This window comes from Mobula birostris, chromosome 3 (genome assembly GCF_030028105.1).
Source record: "Mobula birostris isolate sMobBir1 chromosome 3, sMobBir1.hap1, whole genome shotgun sequence".
Lineage (NCBI taxonomy): Eukaryota > Metazoa > Chordata > Chondrichthyes > Myliobatiformes > Myliobatidae > Mobula > Mobula birostris.
This window is the reverse complement of record NC_092372.1, coordinates 81322042-81342268: the sequence shown is the minus strand read 5'-3', so window position 1 is coordinate 81342268 and position 20227 is coordinate 81322042. Positions and strand designations below refer to the sequence as shown.

General features: G+C 41.0%; 1 protein-coding gene across 2 annotated transcripts in view; it reads right to left on the bottom strand.

Moving 5' to 3' along the window:
* Positions 1 to 452: 452 nt before the first annotated feature.
* The window catches only part of LOC140195135 (coiled-coil domain-containing protein 149-like), a 100918-nt gene continuing 81143 nt past the window's right edge, over positions 453 to 20227 (bottom strand). For both annotated transcript variants that reach the window (XM_072252950.1, XM_072252951.1), the window contains exons 11-12: positions 17489 to 17590; positions 453 to 4655 (exon numbers count right to left, since the gene is read on the bottom strand). In XM_072252950.1, coding sequence (XP_072109051.1) covers positions 4090 to 4655; positions 17489 to 17590 — 668 coding nt within the window. In that variant the 3' untranslated portion in view covers positions 453 to 4089. The remainder of the gene's footprint in view (positions 4656 to 17488; positions 17591 to 20227) is intronic.

The window sequence follows — 20227 nt, the reverse complement described above, 5'->3', positions numbered from 1 at the left end:
AATCAAACAATTGTGCAACATTATGGTGTTATCTTTCATATGATGGAATTCAGCTCCAAATAATTATCGATTATTGGTTCAGTAGAAATGGAAGCCACAGAAGAAAAAATAATTTTTGCCCACAAAAGATGATGTACAACACTGCCAACATTCTAGAAATTACTAAGGCAGCTAGTGTTCTGAGTGATAGAATGTATAGAGTTTTACAAATAATGAGACAAATGAAATATCTTCCCAGAAAAAAACATTAACAAAAATATCATATTTTACACAACACACATCAAAGTTGATAGTGAACGCAGCAGGCCAGGCAGCATCTCCAGGAAGAGGTACAGTCCACGTTTGAGGCCGAGACCCTGACGAAGGGTCTCGGCCTGAAATGTCGACTGTACCTCTTCCTAGAGGTGCTGCCTAGCCTGCTGCGTTCACCAGCAACTTTGATGTATGTTGCTTGAATTTCCAGCATCTGCAGAATTTCTGTTGTTTGCATATTTTACACAGTTTTGTTCAAAGTCTCCCAATAAAAAGACATAGAGGTAATTAACTATTCCTGTGGTTGGAATCTGCAAAGTTCCAGATATACCTTTTATATTCAAGAGTTTCAATTCCAACAAACACTATATGTTCATCCATTAGCAGAGTGTTAGAAACCTACATTGGCAGGGTATAACCAAATGAATGTTTTATTTCCATTCTATAAATCTATTCATTGCTAATTGATTTAATATGACACATTCACATGTATGCCTGTGTTTTTGACATGAATATTGTTTCTTTTGTGTCGCTTTGAAGGCTGTCATGTGCAGAAACGCCAATGTTATTAATACAGACACTGTGTTCAATCTGATAGTGAGGTCACCGTGACATCATGACAAACTGTGCTCACACTCGGCCATTGGGCAGAATATAGAGAGGAGAAAATGATGAACAAAAAGCAAATAAATTATTTACAACCTCATCAAGCTTGAAAGTGCTACTTGGCTGATGATTTTTTAAATTAATTTTTATGTGTATTTACTGAAATACAAGTGAGTTGGACCAGACAATTTGCATGCAAAATGCAACAAATGACGAACCTAATGTTGGTTAAAAGGTAAATGTTGGACAGTGGAGAATATTAAACAACTAGTTTGGAGAAAAGGCAGATGTAACTCCAGTGTTTCAGTATTTAACCCTCTGGCATGACAAAACTGAGATAAATCCAATTAAACAATAGATTAATAGCAATAGAGATGGCTAAGCACAAAAAATTAGCACATGAAAGAGCTGTCAGTAGCCTTGGATAAATTTACTTTGAACTTTGGAATCTTGTCACATAACAAAACACCACCTGGAGGAGAAAGTGATAATTGCCTCTCCCTTTATCAAACTGTTCAATACAATTGAAGTTGGAACCAAAATGGTGCAATAAAATGATCAACTTGAGAAAAAAGGGGAATTGGTAACATGATAGTCTCAGTGGAGGGCCATAGGACAAATATAAAGATGATAGGAAATGGTGGAAGAAATTCACAAGGTATTCAAATATTCACACCCACACCCTTCAGATCAAATTAACTTTCCGCTGAGTTTGCCGTCCCCTCAAACAAGCGATTTATTTTCATACAAAAAACTATTGTAACACAGGGGTATACCATTCAGGTAATGGAAATCTGCCCTATTGGAACTCACAAATCATCACCAAAGTTTAAGATTCAAAATAAAAATGATCTCTTACAGAGCTTGCGTGAAAAAAATAAATACAATAAAAACATATTCAGAGAATTGAACTAATTTATCAAAGATAAAGATTACAGATTGCCAGTTCATAAGGAAGACCACTTGAGATGTGCTTTAGAAACTGACAAGACAATCTTTTCTTTTGATATATGGTCAATGATACTTCATCAAACAATGTAACATCCAAGTCCAGTACACTGAAGTAACATCCCTTTTAAAAATGTTAAAAAATAATAAAATTACATGTTTTTTAAAGTTCTACAAAATACAAAGGGCTTTAGGCAATTGGTAATTAATACCTTATCTGCCATTCTAAATAACTTTCCAGACCTAAATTTATTTAAGAATTCTAATTAGCAATAATCTCTCTTTAAGATGTGTATTCCCTGTGAAGATGATTCTTATTTTGAGACTAAGATATTTAGAAGAAAATCCACCTATGTTCAGTTTGAGTTGATCAGAAAAAGAACTTTCAATGTGAGATGCCTGAAGACATGCAGCCAATAATAAAACTTCAATCAATCAACTTTCAAGTAAAATAATAGCACAGTCCTTTTCTGTAGGAAAAGCCATCAAACATAAAAGAAATTGAAGAAAATAATAAATATTATGACAAATATGACTTTTATCACTAATAAAGTTATAAAGAACATACAAACTAACATGAAAACACAATCATTTACTCAGACAAATATTCCCCTCAGATTTAATCAACTTATGATGAATTTTTTTCAGACCATGATCTTGCAGAGTGCTGCTCTTAATTTGGCTGCAAGGTGTAATTACTGCAAGATTATTATTACTTTTGATTATACAATCAATGGCATAGAAGGTAATCTTTAAAAAGCCATTGCTATACCCTTACCTACTTACAGCTAACCTTAAAATAGTTGTCCAGTTATTTTTGCCATTATTACTTTCAAAAACACAGCTTTTGAGCCTTAATGATTCTTGGAATGCCATGAACGCATACCTCCATGTAAAATTAACTAAGAGTTACCAATCCAAATAAAGTGATAGCCTTGTTGCTGATTCTTTGCATTTAAGTGATTGGTAGTGACCTCCATTTCTCCCACATTATACTTCCCTGCCCTTGATAGTTAGTAGTTCCCATTACTTTATTACCACTTTCAGAATATGTGCTCTAAAATTCCATAGTTTTTCTGTTGCAAAATATCCATGTTAATTAGTAAAATTAATTTATTAAAATAAATAATTCCTATTAGTACAATAATCAAATTCTCCAGATGCCATAGACTTGATTATGAATGAAATATGGAAATTTTGCAATATTGAGAACACCACTTCCTCTTGTTGATGTCCCCATTTTTTCTTAAAATTAGAAGTATGAAATACATGTTTTTAAACTCATGAATAATAAAACTTTTACATTTTGGTGTCATTGGCTCCTGCCTGCCAATAATTAATATTAGTGACTGTACTGTACATCACCAGCAATAATTAGAAAAACTGAAAGGAACAAATCTCTTGATTTATTCCAAGAAAAATGATCTTATTTATGTAATCAGCACTACAATCCTATATCACAGTCCATATAACTCTGCAATATATACCAGGGAAATCATAAACTGCAAAAATTAAAACAGAACTTGCTGCAAATCAGGCAAAGAGGTGCTGAAAAAGCACCAGCTAGTAAGCATCTGTGGAGAGAATATTCTTTTATGTGAAAGTGCTTCAGAGAAAAGATCTACTCAAAAACCATTAACTTTGCAAATTAAAATTTCTCTTATGATTTGCAATTGTTAGAACAAAGCAGAAGTTAGATTTCCTGGTGGTACAAGTCAATCAAAGCAGAGGAACATGCTGGGGTGTTCCCATGTTGGACTCTGCTTCTATTGAAGTCAATGGAACCACATCAGGACATATGCACATAATACATAGCAACTTCGATATTGCACCTTTAGTTCAAGTGACTGGACAAATTTGTATGCAAGAGAAACATTATGAAACAGAACAGAGAAAAATAAAACTCCTCTTAAAACTTTATCCACGGATTCTTTTTAGTTTAAAGTATAGAATGATTAGAATATGACTCCCTTACTTAGGTGAAAGAGAAAAAGTGCTATAAACTGAAACCTGTCAGAAAGGAAGCAGAAAATTGTTTTAATTAACACACTATCCTAACTTTTTTTCAGTAGTTACTAATCATTGTGTTTATTTATTCTATTTTGAAGTAAAAAATATGGAAAGAGTTCCTTCTTAGTGTAATTCAGATAACTGCACACAATATAGAAACTTCCCAGCACGTCCAGAAGAGTTTTCAAGGAAACTACTTTTTCTTGTTGATCTCAAATTAAATTTATAAGTTTTATCATAATCCTTAAACTATAGGAATAAACAAACTATGAACTATGCCACATGTTCTCTGTGATTTTCTCCAGTATTTTCCGTACCACTCTCAGATATTGACTGTGGATCTGTAGTCACCAAGCTGTGCTGTTGAGAATCCGAATTTCTTTTGGAAGTCATATTTAATGACACAAAAGTTGTGTTATCTCCAAGATTATCCAATGGTTCATTAGTTGTTTTATTTTGATTCCACTGGTCACATTCAGAATTAGACTGTTTGGCCGATTCTGGACTGGCAATGAAGGATTTCAATTCAGATGAAAGACCATCATGATTGTGAGATTTTTCAATAAACTGCATTTCTGAAGCACTTGTTCTGTTACTGCCATTGCTTAATTCAGTAGTAACTAACTTTTCAGCCATTTTTGTTATTTCATTTCCTGACTGAGATTGGGATACTGGTGAGTCCACTGTTTGGGCATCTGTTTCTAGAGGCAAAAATACTGGACTTCCACAATTATTAGCTTGTTCCACTTGCATTTCTTCAGACCCAGTGGATTTTTGCTCTTCACTGGTCAGTTCTAGTGCTGCAAGATGAGGTGGAGTCCTGTGATCTTTTAATTGATCTGTAAATTGACAAAATATCAGTGACATTTTATGATCCTAATATTCATAACAGTGGACCTTATTGACCCCAATTAACTCTCTATTTCCCTAACATATTAATGCAGGACTTCTCAATTCCGTTATCTCTTTCACTATTCTCCACAGTCTGGTGTTACCAACAGAGGAAATAAAACTCTGTATGGAGCTAGTTTTGCATTTTAAAACATGATCAAATCTATGGTGTCAATATAAGCAAACTTCTTGACCTGCAAAAGGCATTAGATTCTGAAATAAAACAAATGAACAAACTTTAAGTGTACTAATTATCATGATTTTTATTGATAAGGAAAGATCAGGATTTCCTTAAAAATTGGCGGATTGTAAATTACTTGATGAAAGATGGAAAATATATTTCACCAGTTAATTTTCACATGATTTTATCTACGTTAGTCCTACTTGAGAGAAATGTGACCAAGGTGCCAGACAGTGACACAGAACTGACCGTTGAAGCCAACTTGAAAACTCAAGTTCTGAAATTTCTATCATACTTCCTACTTCAAGTTGTGGTTCCAGAACTAGTTTGTTTCCCTCTTAAGCAACACACATAAAATTTGCTGGTGAACACAGCAGGCTAGGCAGCATCTCTAGGAAGAGGTACAGTCGACTTTTCGGGCTGAGACCCTTCATCAGGACTAACTGAAGGAAGAGCGAGTAAGTGATTTGAAAGTGGGAGGGGGAGGGGGGGAGATCTAAAATGATAGGAGAAGACAGGAGGGGGAGGGATGGAGCCAAGAGCTGGACATTTGATTGGCAAAAGGGATATGAGAGGATCATGGGACGGGAGGCCTAGGGAGATAGAAAGGGGGAGGGGGAAGCCCAGAGGATGGGCAAGGTTCCGGTAAGTTTTTTGTCCAGTTTGTTTCGAGTAGAGAGAATGCCAGACAGGACGTTGGAATGCTCCTCTTGCAGGATGTGGGAAGTCAGGGAGCCCTCCGGTGTCCCTGACAACGACACCTGCAAGAAGTGCATCCAGCTGTGGCTCCTAACAAACCGTGTTAGGGAACTGGAACAGGAGCTGGATGACCTGCGGATCATTCGGGAGAATGAGGAGATTATAGATAGTAGCTACAGCGAGGTAGTTACACCGAAGGAGCGGAGGACAGGAAATTGGGTCACTGTCAGGCAAGGGAAGAGGAAAGGGCAGGCAGAACAGGGCTCCCCTGTGGTCAGTCCCCTCAACAAGTATACCGCATTGGATACTGTTGGGGGGGATGACTTACCTGGGACAAGCTGCAGCAGCCACATCTCTGGCACTGAGTCTGGTTCTGCAGTGCAGAGGGGAGGGTGGAAAAAGAGGAGAGCGGTAGTGATAGGGGACTTGATAATTAGAGGTACTGATAGGAGGTTCTGTGGTCGTGACAGAGAATCCAGGATGGTTTGTTGCCTCCCGGGTGCCAGGGTCAAGGATGTCTCTGATCACTTGCATGACATTCTGAAGTGGGAGGGTGATCAGCCAGATGTTGTGGTGCACATTGGTACCAATGACATAGCAAGGAAGAGTGAGGAGGTCCTGGAGAGTGAGTTTAGAGAGCTTGGTAGTAAGTTGAAAAGCAGGACCTCAAGGGTGGTAATCTCAGGATTGCTATTTGTGCCACGTGCCAATGAGGGTAAGAATAGGATGCTCTGGAGGATGAACAAGTGACTGAGGAACTGGTGTAGGGGGCAGGGTTTCAGATTTCAGGATCATTGGGACCTCTTCTGGGGCACGTGGGACCTGTACAAGAGAGACCGGGTTATACTTGAACTACAGGGGGACCAATATCCTTTCAGGGAGGTTTGTTAGTGCTGTTGGGGAGGCTTTAAACTAGATTTGCAGGGGGATGGGAACCAGAGTGCCAGAGCTGACAGTGGGGCTGGGGTGAAAATAAATGTTAAAAGTTCAAGCAAAGCCGCAAATAGAGAGGTTGTGAATGGTGGTAAAAATCTTCTGAGGTGTATATGCTAGGAGTATTGCGGGGAAGGCGGACGAGTTGAGGGCGTGGATTGACACGTGGAATTATGACGTTATAGCAATTAGTGAAACTTGGCTACAGGAGGGGCAGGACTGGCAGCTTAATATTCCAAGGTTCTGATGTTTCAGATGTGATAGAGGCAGAGGAATGGAAGTGTGGGGGTAGCATTGCTTGTCAGGGAAAATGTTACAACAGTGCTCAGGCAGGACAGATTAGAGAGCTTGTCTACTGAGTCCTTATGGGTGGAGCTGAGAAACAGGAAAGATATGGCCACATTAGTGGGGTTGTATTATAGACCTCCCAATAGTCAGCGAGAATTAGAGGAGCAAATCTGCAGAGAGATAGCAGGCAACATAAAGTTGTGGTGGTAGGGGATTTTAATTTTCCACATATTGATTGGGACTCACATACTGTTAGGGGTCTAGATGGGTTAGAGATGGTAAAATGTGTTCAGGAAACTTTTCTAAATCAATATATAGAGGTACCAACTAGAGGGGATGCAATATTGGATCTCCTATTAGGAAACGAGTTAGGACAAGTGACGGAAGTGTGTGTAGGGGAACACTTTGGTTCCAGTGATCATAACACCATTAGTTTCAACTTGATCATGGATAAAGTTAGATCTGGTCCTAGGGTTGAGGTTCTAAACTGGAAGGTGGCCAAATTTGAAGAAATGAGAAAGGATCTAAAAAACGTGGATTGGGACAGTTGCTCTCTGGCAAGGATGTGATCGGTAAGCGGGAAGCCTTCAAAGGAGAAATTTTGAGAGTGCAGAGCTTGTACGTTCCTGTCAGGATTAAAGGCAAAGTGAATAGGAATAAGAAACCTTGGTTCTCAAGGGATATTGCAACTCTAAAAAAGAAGAAGAGAGAGCTGTATGACATGTATAGGAAACAGGGAGTAAATAAGGTGCTTGGTGAGTATAAAAAGTGCAAGAAAATACTTAAGAAGTAAATCAGGAGGGATAAAAGAAGACACGAGGTTGCCTTGGCAGTCAAAGTGAAGGATAATCCAAAGAGTTTTTACAGATATATTAAGAGTAAAAGGATTGTAAGGGATAAAATTGGTCCTCTTGAAGATCCGAGTAGTCGGCTATGTGCGGAACCAAAAGAAATGGGGGTGATCTTAAATGGGTTTTTTGCATCTGTATTTACTAAGGAAACTGGCATGAATTCTATGGAATTAAGGGAAACAAGTAGTGAGATCATGGAAACTGTACAGATTGAAAAGGAGGAGATGCTTGCTATCTTGAGGCAAATTAAAGTGGATAAATCCCCAGGACCTGACAGGGTATTCCCTTGGACCTTTAAGGAGACTAGTATTGAAATTGCAGTGGCCCTGGCAGATATATTTAAAATGTCGGTGTCTACAGGTGAGGTGCTGGAGGATTGGAGAATGGCTCATGTTGTTCTGTTGTTTAATAAAAGGATCAAAAAGTAATCTGGGAAATTACAGGCCGGTAAGTTTGACGTCGGTAGTGGGTAAGTTATTGGAGGGAGTACTAAGAGACAGAATCTACAAGCATTTGGATAGATGGACTTATTAGGGAGAGTCAACATGGCTTTGTGCGTGGTAGGTCATGTTTGACCAATCTATTGGAGTTTTTCGAGGAGGTTACCAGGAAAGTGGATGAAGGGAAGGCAGTGGATGTTGTCTACATGGACTTCAGTAAGGCCTTTGACAAGGTCCCACATGGGAGGTTAGTTAGGAAAATTCAGTCACTAGGTATACATGGAGAGGTGGTAAATTGGATTAAACATTGTCTCAATGGAAGAAGCCAAAGAGTGATAGTAGAGGATTGCTTCTCAGAGTGGAGGCCTGTGACTAGTGGTGTGCCTCAAGGATCAGTGTTGGGTCCATTATTATTTGTCATCTTTATCAATGATCTGGATGATAATGTGGTAAATTGGATCAGCAAATTTGATGATACAAAGATTGGAGGTGTAGTGGACAGTGAGGAAGGTTTTCAAAGCTTGTAGAGGGATTTGGACCAGCTGGAAAAATGGGCTGAAAAATGGCAGATGGAGTTTGAAACAGACAAGTGTGAGGTATTGCCCTTTGGAAGGATAAATCAAGGTAGAACATACAGGGTAAATGGTAAGGCACTGAGGAGTGCAGTGGAACAGAGGGATCTGGGAATACAGATACAAAATTCCCTAGAGTGGCGTCACAGGTAGATAGGGTCGTAAAGAGAGCTTTTGGTACATTGGCCTTTATTAATCAAAGTATTGAGTATAAGAGCTGGAATGTTATGGTGAGGTTGTATAAGGCATTGGTGAGGCTGAATCTGGAGTACTGTGTTCAGTTTTGGTCACCAAATTACAGGAAGGATATTAATAAGGTTGAAAGAGTGCAGAGAAGGTTTACAAGGATGTTGCCAGGACTTGAGAAACTCAGTTACAGAGAAAGGTTGAACAGGTTAGGACTTTATTCCCAGGAGCATAGAAGATGAGGGGAGATTTGATAGAGGTATATAAAATTATGATGGGTATAGATAGAGTGAATGCAAGCAGGCTTTTTCCACTGAGGCAAGGGGAGAAAAAAACCAGAAGACATGGGTTAAGGATGAAGGGGGAAAAGTTTAAAGGGAACATTAGGGGGGGCTTCTTTACACAGAGAGTGATGGGAGTGTGGAATGAGCTGCCAGACGAGGTGGTAAGTGCGGGTTCTTTTTTAACATTTAAGAATAAATTGGACAGATACTTGGATGGGAGGTGTATGGAGGGATATGGTCCGTGTGCAAGTCAGTGGGACTAGGCAGAAAATGGTTTGGCACAGCCAAGAAGGGCCAAAAGGCCTGTTTCTGTGCTGTAGTTTTTCTGTGGTTTCTATATAAATAAATAACGGATGGGGTATGAGGGGGACGTGGGGCATTAACGGAAGTTAGAGAAGTCAATGTTCATGCCATCAGGTTGGAAGCTACCCAGATGGAATATAAGGTGTTGTTCCTCCAACCTGAGTGTGGCTTCATCTTTACAGTAGAGGAGGCCGTGGATAGACATGTCAGAATGAGCCGTGGAATTAAAATGTGTAGCCGCTGGGAAATCCTGCTTTCTCTGGCGGACAGAGCGTAGGTGTTCAGCGAAACGGTCTCCCAGTCTGTGTTGGGTCTCGCCAATATATAGAAGGCTGCATCGGGAGCACTGGACGCAGTATATCATCCCAGCCAACTCACAGGTGAAGTCTCACCTCACCTGGAAGGACTGTCTGGGGCCCTGAATGGTAGTGAGGGAGGAAGTGTAAGGGCATGTGTAACACTTGTTCCGCTTACAAGGATATGCGCAGGGAGGGAGATCGGTGAGGGATGGGGGGGACAAATGGACAAGGGAGTCGCGTAGGGAGCGATCCCTGCAGAAAGCGGGGGGGGGGTTGGAGGGAAAGATGTGCTTAGTGGTGGGATCCTGTTGGAGGTGGCGGAAGTGATGAAGAATTATATGTTGGACCCGGAGGCTGGTGGGGTGGTAGGTGAGGACCAGGGGAATCCTATTCCTAGTGGGGTGGCAAGGATGGAGTGAGAGGGAAGCCCCTTTATTTTAAAAAGGACATCTCCTTCGTCCTGGAATGAAAAGCCTCATCCTGAGAGCAGATGCTGTGGAGACGGAGGAATTGCAAGAAGGGGATGGCATTTTTGCAAGAGACAGGGTGAGAAGAGGAATAGTCCAGATAGCTGTGAGAGTCCGTAGGCTTATAATAGACATCAGTAGATAAGCTGTCTCCAGAGATCGAGGCAGAAAGATCTAGAAAGGGAGGGAGGTGTCGGAAATGGACCAGGTAAACTTGAGGGCAGGGTGAAAGTTGGAGGCAAAGTTAATGAAGTCAACGAGCTCAGCATGCGTGCAGGGGGCAGCGCCAATGCAGTCGTCGATGCAGCGAAGGAAAAGTGGGAGACGGATACCAGTATAGGTTTGGAACATAGATTGTTCCACAAAGCCAACAAAAAGGCAGGCATAGCCGGGACCCATATGGGTGCCCATGGCTACATCTTAAGTTTGGAGGGAGTGGGAGGAGCCAAATGAGAAATTATTAAGAGTAAGGACTAATTCTGCTGGACGGAGCAGAGTGGTGGTAGAGGGGAACTGGTTAGGTCTAGAATCCAAAAAGAAGTGGAGAGCTTTGAGACCTTCCTGGTGGGGGATGGAAGTATATAGGGACTGGACATCCATGGTGAAAATAAAGCTGTGGGGGACAGATACTGGTATCTGTCCCCCACTGTTCCTTCGCTACATTGATGACTGCATTGGCTGTGCTTACTGCACACATGCTGAGCTCGTTGACTTCATTAACTTTGCCTCCAACTTTCACCCTGCCCTCAAAATTACCTGGTCCATTTCTGACACCTCCCCTTTCTAGATCTTTCTGTCTCTTTCTTTTCTTTTTTAAATCTTTTTATTGAATAAGTATACAAAAAGGTAAGCCATACACTGTTAGAATATAATAAAATTACAGAAGATATTAATACAAAAAAGATACAATGTAATTTAAACATAACATACCAAGGTAACATAATAGTATACATACATATATATATATATATATATATATATATATATATCTCTCTCTCTCACACACAATAGAGAAAAGGAAAACCGCCCCCCCAAAAAAAAACCCACCGTGCAACTAACTAAAAGCAAAGCAACTGTCTCGGTCTCTGGAGACAGCTTATCTACTGATGTCTACTATAAGCCTACTGACTCTCACAGCTATCTGGACTATTCCTCTTCTCACTGTCTCTTGCAAAAATGCCATCTCCTTCTCACAATTCCTCCGTCTCCACTGTATCTGCTCTCAGGATGAGGTTTTTCATTCCAGAACGAAGGAGGTGTCTTCCTTTTTTAAAGAAAGGGACTTCCCTTCCTCCACCATCAACTCTGCTCTCAAATACACCTCCCCCATTTCACGTACATCTGCTCTCACTCCATCCTCCCACCACCCCACTAGGAATAGGGTTCCCCTGGTCCTCACCTACCACCCCACCAGCCCCCGGGTCCAGCATATAATTCTCCGTAACTTCTGCCACCTCCAACAGGATCCCACCACTTAGCACATCTTTCCCTCCCCCCCCCACCGATTTCCACAGGGATCACTCCCTATGCGACTCCCTTGTCCATTCATCCCCCCCCCATCCCTCCCGACTGATCTCCCTCCTGGCACTTATCCTTGTAAGCGGAACAAGTGCTACACATGCCCTTACACTTCCTCCCTTACCAGACAGGGCCCCAGACAGTCCTTCCAGGTGAGGCAACAATTCACCTGTGAGTCGGCTGGGGTGATATACTGCATCCGGTGCTCCCGATGCGGCCTTCTATATATTGGCCAGACCTGACGCAGGCTGGAAGATTGTTTCACTGAACACCTACGCTCTGTCTGCCAGAGAAAGCAGGATCTCCCAGTGGCCACACATTTTAATTCCATGTCCCATTCCCATTCTGATATGTCAATCCACAGCCTTCTCTACTGTCAAGATGAAGCCACACTCAGGTTGGAGGAACAACACCTTATATTCCGACTGGGTAGCCTCCAACCTGATGGCATGCACATCGACTTCTCTAACTTCCGCTAATGTCTCACCTCCTCCTCGTACCCCATTCATTATTTATTTATTGCTTATATATATTCTTTTTCTCTCTGTCCCTCTCACTATACTCCTTGCCCATCCTCTGGGCTTCCCCCCTCCCCCTTTCTTTCTCCCTAGGCCTCCCATCCCATGATCCTCTCATATCCCTTTTGCCTATCACCTGTCCAGCTCTTGGCTCCATCCCTCCCCCTCCTGTCTTCTCCTATCATTTTAGATCTCCCCCTCCCACTTTCAAATCTCTTACTAGCTCTTCTTTCAGTTAGTCCTGACGAAGGGTCTCGGCCTGAAACATCGACTGTACCTCTTCCTAGAGATGCTGCCTGGCCTGCTGCATCCACCAGCAACTTTGATGCATGTTGCTTGAAATTCCAGCATCTGCAGATTTCCTCGTGTTTGTGTTTCCCTCTTAGGCAAGTTGTGTTTCAGGTCTTTTTTGCAAATACATTCTACTCTGTTCCCAATATGAAACTTGCAAAAAGAGGTTCAAAGACTGAGAAGCCAAACTGTTATCTTTACAGCCAAACTCCAGGAACTAAGTATGCTGCCTGTGTGCCCCCTCTCTCTTTCTACCTTTGTTGTGAGCTTGCATCTAAACCTGGATTGGCCTCTTTCCCCATTCACTTTTAGGAATAGCATTACACCCACCTGTGATCCATTGCCTGCCACATTCACATCTGCTGACTTACTCTTTATATAAGTAGGGACCAATCAACCCTAATTGCTGAATCTTAAAATGGACTGCTACCAGATTAACCTGGTCTAACTTGGCCTGCTGTTTTTTCCAAAAGCCCATTTCCTACTATTTTAAATCATTTATTGCCTAATCTAAAATGTAGTATTGCTGGTGGCTTCTGTTTCTAATTTTCAAAATTTATCACAGGTGCATTTATTTGGTCCAATCTCTTTTTGCCTCTTGCTCCCACATTCATCTATATCCTTGTCATCCTGCTTTATAGGAGGCCCTCTATTGGTCAGGGTCCACCATGGATATTGAGTCCATGTGGTATGTAAGCCAGGGTGGTATGATATGGAGAGCAAGCTGTTGCCTATGTAGCAGGCTCCCCTCTCCATGCAGTTGATAAATCCAAAAGAATGGCAGAGACCAATAGAGCTTGGCACCTAGTGGCATTACAGGAGATGCAAATCAGCATTGAACTCAACATGGGACTACCCGAGGGACTCCAGATCTAGATTTTTCCTCAGGGTTTGCTCTGAAGTGACTGGTTTTGAGGCACTATGATCTGCCTTTGTCCCTTCTCCTGTTGGTAGAAATGGTTCTGCTGGGTTTAGTAGCTAAGCCACACGTGAAGGCCAGGAGTGCGAGCTAACCCCCAGGCTATAACAGCCCTAAGGAACAATTCAGCTTTATACACTTTGAAACCCATTGTTTACCACAAATAAGAAAACAAACTTAATTGTGCATAATTAGCTGTTAACAAGTTTACACATCACCATTTGGCACTTTCCATCCTTAAATAACAAAGTCTACAAAAGACATTGATAACACATGCAAAGTGCTGGAGGAACTCAGCAGGTGAGGCAGCATCTGTGGAAAGGAATAAAGAGACAACGTTGAGCTGAAACCCTTCATCAAGACTGGAAAGGAAGTGGGAAGAAGCAAAAATAAGAAGATGCGCGAAGGGAAAGAGTATAAACTAGAAGGTGATAGGTGAAGCCAGGTGACGGGGAAGAGGGAGGATGGGGGATGGTGTGTGAAGTGAGAAGCTGAGAGGTGATAGAAGATAAAGGGCAGATAAGAGGAGAGTGGACCATAGGAGAAAGGGAAGGAGGTGGAGCACAAAACCTAGCAAGTTACCATAAATAGTTTGTGTTACATTAATAAAGCAAGATAATATTTCAGGTCTATAACCTTTCATTAGTATGCTATTAGGTTTTGATGAAAGACCATAGAGCTAAAACATTAACTCTGATTCTTTCCTACACCGGCTACCTGCTCTGCTGAGTATTATCAGCAAATGACTTGTTAGTTTTGATTAAATTTATTGATTTATTTCACAATGTGTGTAAAAGCAAATTGAATAAATGAAAAGGTAGCAAAAAATCATGTTTTAATCATACACTTTCTGAAACCAACTTAAGGAAGCATTTCCAATTCTAATCAAAATTCAATTACTATTCAAATCACATAAAAACATTTTGCTCAAGTGCAGAGAAAAAGATAAAGTAGAATGGTTAGTCTTAATAAAAAAAATAGAAGCTCTGAGTACGGGGAAGGATTGACTTTTGGTACAATAGAGGAAAAATACCAGTTCAAAATGATTTTCCATGTTGGATTCTGAATTTGGAATCTGAGTCTGAGAGGCATTTGAGCTAAATTAAGATGAAGGCATAAAAAACTAATTCTGTATGCAGTTCCTTTAAGACTGGAAACCAAAGTGCTATTGATGGAAATATTAAAAACTTATTTCTAATTACAAGGAACAAGGCAATTTAATTAGAGAAGCCACATGAGGCATGAAGGAATTTCTTAAAAGGCTTCTGTACCCAAGTTTTAGAATCACCAGTGGATGTAGCAATGGATGTGAATGCATTCACTTGTAATTCCTAAACAATGGCTTGATCTAACACATATCCCTTCAGCTGAAAAAGTAAGAGATTCTGAAACAGATAGGACAGATAAGCAAAGAAACATAGAGTTGGCCCTACTTGTCCATGCCAACCAAGATGCCTATTGTACCCTGTTTCATTTGCCTGCAAAAGAGTCATATAAACAGGCTGGAACAGAAAATTGATTTAAAGTTGGTGTCCATAACAAGCCTCAAAGGACAAATAAGATCAGAAAGATGGTGTGACTTGTTAGGCAGGAAATGTGTATGGAACCATTGTCAGATTTATTCTCAACTATCCAATCATTAACTGCATAGTAGAGAGCAGCCAAGTAGTAAGGAGGGAAAACATTTAATAATATGATTGTTTTTTAAATTTATGATATTAGGGATAATGCCAAGGAAAACAGTATGATGTACTTAGCTTTTAAGAATAATTTTAGGATGATACATGACAGGGGCTTCCAACCTTTTTAATGCCATGGACCCCGTGGATGCCATGTTGGGAACTCCTGATATATGATATTGTGGGTAGACGAAGGATATTTGAGTACCAGATTTTACTCAGAATTCGGGAAAATGAAGTACAGTATGAAAACAGTAGAAACTGTTTATTTATATATAAATACATACACTTCAGGTAAAAATGCAAGTGGACAGCACATTGAAGGCTAAAAGGCTAAACAATATAGCATGCATCCTAAGAAAATCTTTTGCATAAAGTAGCTGCAATGGAAGACTGACAGGGAGGATAATTAAGTCACTATTAGAGATGCTAAAAAAGTTCTTGATAAAGGATTTAAGGGCAGAAATATCAGCAATAATAAAGCTTTCTCAATTGTATTCAAACTCAGAAAATGATGAAAAACCACATTGGCCCTTTGAGAGATTAAGCATGGCAGGTTAGATAAGAGGATCAGGATATGGCTGAATTACTGAATGGATAATTTGCAATGGTTTTCATTACTGAAGGTAATGCTAAAGTGACAACAGTGTTGCTGGAATTGATTTAGTAAAAGCCAAGGTGGCAATGGTCTAAACCAGGATTAAAGCATTTTGACTGAACATGCTGCACGGTAACTATAGACAGTAATTCATCCCTGAGTACTGGGGAAAATGGCAGATTCAGTATGTGAGGCAAAGGCTCGTTTGAGATTGGGGATCATTTCCAGTCAATTAGGGAGGGCCTGTGTGGTCCAAATTTAAAGTGGATAAAGCCCTGACAATTATTAGACCTGCCATTTTAACATCTGTTCCAAGGGATGTTGTTCATGATCACCTAGAGAGGAATTTAACCTGAAATGATCAATGATCAACATTGTTTAGGAAAATGTATCATAGAGTTTAGGACATTACAGCATAGTATAACCCTCTGGCCCATGATGTTGTGCCAACCTTTTAACCTACTCTAAGTTCAATCCAACGTGGGGTCCATATACCTCCCAGTTAATGGTAGGGGGTCCATGGCATAAAAAGGTTGGGAACCCCTGATCTAACCTTTCCCTTCTACATACATTCATTGGCCATTTTATTAGGCACTTCTTGTACCTAATAAAGTGGCGCATCTGCTTCAAGTTTCAATGCTTTGTGCATTCAGAGATGCTTTTCTGCACACTGCTGCGTTAACGCATGGCTATTTGAGTTACTGCCACCTTCCTGTCAGCTTGAACCAGTCTGGCCATTCTCTTCTGACCTCTCTCATTAACGAGGCATTTTCACCCACAGAATTGCCACTCGCTGGATTTTTTTTTTGTTTCTTGTACCATTCTCTGTAAACTCTAGATTGTTGTGTGTGCAAATCCCAGGAGATCAGCAGTTTCTGAGATACTCAAACCATCCCATCTAGCGCCAACAATCATTCTATGAACAAAGTCACTTAGATCACATTTCTTTTCTATTCTGATGTTTAATCTGAGCAACAACTGAATGTCTTGACCATGTCTGCCTGATTTTATGCATTGAGTTGCTGTCACACAATTGGACGATTAGATACTTGCATCAACAAGGTGGTGTTCAGGCATGAGGAATAAAGTGGTCACTGGGTTGAAGCCCTCCATTTTTCTATCATCCATGGGCCTATTTAAGAGCTTCTTAAATGTCCCTAATGTATCTGCATCTACTACCACCCCTAGCAGGGTGTTCCATTCACCCACCATTCTCTGTGTAAAAAAAAACACCTCTAACATCCCCCTCCAATCACCTTAAAATTATGCCCCCTTCTATTAGCCATTTCCACCTTAGGAAAAGTCACTGACTATCGATCTGTGTCTCTTATCATCTTGTATATCTCTCTTCCTCCATCACTCCAAAGAGAAAACCTCTCGCGATTTACCTCACAAGCCCAAGGGATTTGCTTAAGGAAGCCAATAAGGAGTGTATGAGGCCATTGTGGTTGATATGCTTTACATCAGATTTTCAAAAAGCCTTTATTAATGCACCAGATGGAAACCTGCTGGAAGAGGTAACATTGTATGGGACTTGCAATCCAAAGGCACGTTGGGAAAAGTATTGGGAAGCCAGAATAAGGTGGTGGCAGGTAGGGAATGGAGTATAAGCAGGAAAGTGATAGCTCCTGCCTCCCTTCCTTTCCAGTCCTGATGAAGGGTCTCAGCCCGAAACATTGACTGCTTGTTCCTCTCCATGGATGCAACCTGACCTGCTGTGTTGCTCATGAAACACCATGTTTTTACTTCACTTACCATTCTGCTGCAGCTGTGATTGAATATCCTCAAATATAGGAGATTTTGGTCCTTCATCCCCAGGAATGGTAGCATCAGTTAATGTTATAGTTTCTCTCCCTCCTGTTGTTGTCAAAAATTGTAATAGGTTAAAAAAATAGTTGCAATATAATTACTGATGATTAAAGTATTGCACACTGTGATTCACAGTTTTTTACATCTCATGAAAGGTTGTAACCAAAATTAATGTCTAGAATTGTACTAGTAGAGGCATAGAGCATGGGTACAGACCCTTTAGCCCACTGAGTCCATGCTGTCCGCAGTGTTTCCCCCCCCCCCCCACCCCCGGCAAGCTAGTGCCAACTTCTGGGGTTTGGCCCATATTCCTCTAAGCCCCACCCCTCCATGTATCTATCCAGTTGCTTTTGAAATGATACTACTGGACATGCTTCAATCACTTCATCTGGCAGCTCACCTCCTTCTGCGTCAAAATGTTGCCCCTCAAGTCCCTTTTAATTTTTTTCCCCTCTCACCCTAAATTTATGCTAGGCATCTCACCCTGCAAAAACTCATTTCAGGGAGGTAGCACCATCAATTGGCGGAAGACTCCCGGACCTTCCGGGAGAGGTGGGATGTCTGCAATACAGTAGCTCCTTAGCAGCTAGCCAGCTACTTTAAATAATTTTAGCTATGCTAGTGAATGAATGACACTTGTTAAACTCACTTCAATGTGTCTTTTACAGTGTTGACTCACCATTGGCAATAGAAAAGTCACTGTTGCAAACAGTGCAGTGAGCAACACTGTCATTATTTTTGACCCCTATTAGGCAGGGGTACACTTTAGTGTAGTCTGGGGTGAAGTACCTTATATATTTTCTCTTTTTGGAACAGTCTGCCATGGCTCTCTCTCTCTCTCTCGCGCTCTCGCTCGCTCTCTCTCTCGCGCTCTCGCTCGCTCTCTCTCTCGCGCTCTCGCTCGCTCTCTCTCTCGCGCTCTCGCTCGCTCTCTCTCTCGCGCTCTCGCTCGCTCTCTCTCTCGCGCTCTCGCTCGCTCTATCTCTCGCACTCTCTTTCTCTCGCTTGCGCTCTCTCTTGTGCTCTCACTCGCTCTCCCTCGCACTCTTTCTCTCTCTCTCTCTCTCTCACTCACTCTCAAAAAAATCGATTTCCGGGATATTGTATATAATTTGCGGGCATCAGGGAGCCGCTATCAATATGCGGGAGACTCCCGGATCTTCCAGGAGAGGTGGGATGTCTGTTTATGCCCCTTGGCTTTGAACTCACTGACCCTGAGGAAAAGACTGTCACCATCCACCTTATCAATGCCTCTTACAATTTTAACCATTTCTATATGATTGCCCCCTCCCCCACCCCATTCTCCTGCGTTCCAAGGAATAAACTCAGGCAGTCAAGTCTTAGCAACAAGTTTATCAGTCTTTTCTGCACTCTCTCCAGTTTAACTATGTCTCTTCTATCACAGGGTGACCAAAACAGTACTCTGTTCTCCAAGTGTGGCCTCATCAATGACTTGCATAACTGCAACAAACTGTCCTAACTCCTATACTCAGACGAAGGCCAGCATGGTAGAAGGTTTATTTCACCACCCCGCCCACCTGTGATGCCACTTTCATCGAACTATTTATTTGTACTAAGTCCCCCTGTTCCCTAGTGCCCTACCATTCACAGAATAGTCCAATGCTCCTTTGACTTTCCAAAATACATCATCTTACACTTAACTCACACTCCATTTGCTGCACCTCGGTCCACATCCCCAGCTGATAACGATCCCACTGAAATCTATGATAGGTTCACTAACAGCAACTATGTACTCTATAGCATTGATACAAACCCCAAATTTAATATTCAAATACATTTTCATTTATCAGTGCCCAGAATGTACCTCACTGTAAATGTAGTCCAGGGCTTTGGAGTCAGATCCAATGAACTCTATATTAGCACTTACTGATTCCCAGAATATTGAAGTACTTGAAAAGTGTTTAGGTAACAATAAAAACCATGTAAAATACATTCTAATACCAGAAGTGTTCAGTAATTAAGGAAAGTAACATTAACTGTATTGCTTATTGAGACAATCTTACAAGTTGATATATATAACTGCTGTTTTCTCCACAGTCAGTTTAATTTGGTCTTGCATTTTTCAACTAATGAATTTATTAGATGGAAATCATGTGGTGGAGGGAAGGGGGGGGGTGGTATTTGCACTCCAAGATTCCCACCTCCTTACACACAGCACACCAAGGGAAAACAACAGATTATCCTTCTCATTTACATTTCTCTTCCTGTTGTGAATATGTTGTCATGAGCAACTTGGACAGGCAGCCAGGCACAAGTGCGTCCACAAGATTTTCCTTTCATTGGTGATCAATAGGTAGCTTTCAGTCTTCCGTGTACAACTGACATTGTTCGTTTGCAGAGTGGGGACATTAATGTACTAACGTCCAATATTTTACTTACCCATGATATGTAAATCTACATATTATAATTGATACTAATACACACTGTTAAATGTACATTTTTAATTGTATTTCTGAGATTATACAATGCCACCGACCATTTCAATGCTGCACGCAGCTGTTGCATTTTCAGTGTCAGATTAAGTTTTCAGGCAGATATTTTATGTCAATAATGAAATTAAACAATTAAATTTTAAGCATTCCATGTCTCAATGAGTATGTACAAACAAAACCTACTCCCTAATCCCACAGAGATATTGTAGCTCAGACCTGTTGGATAGCGAAG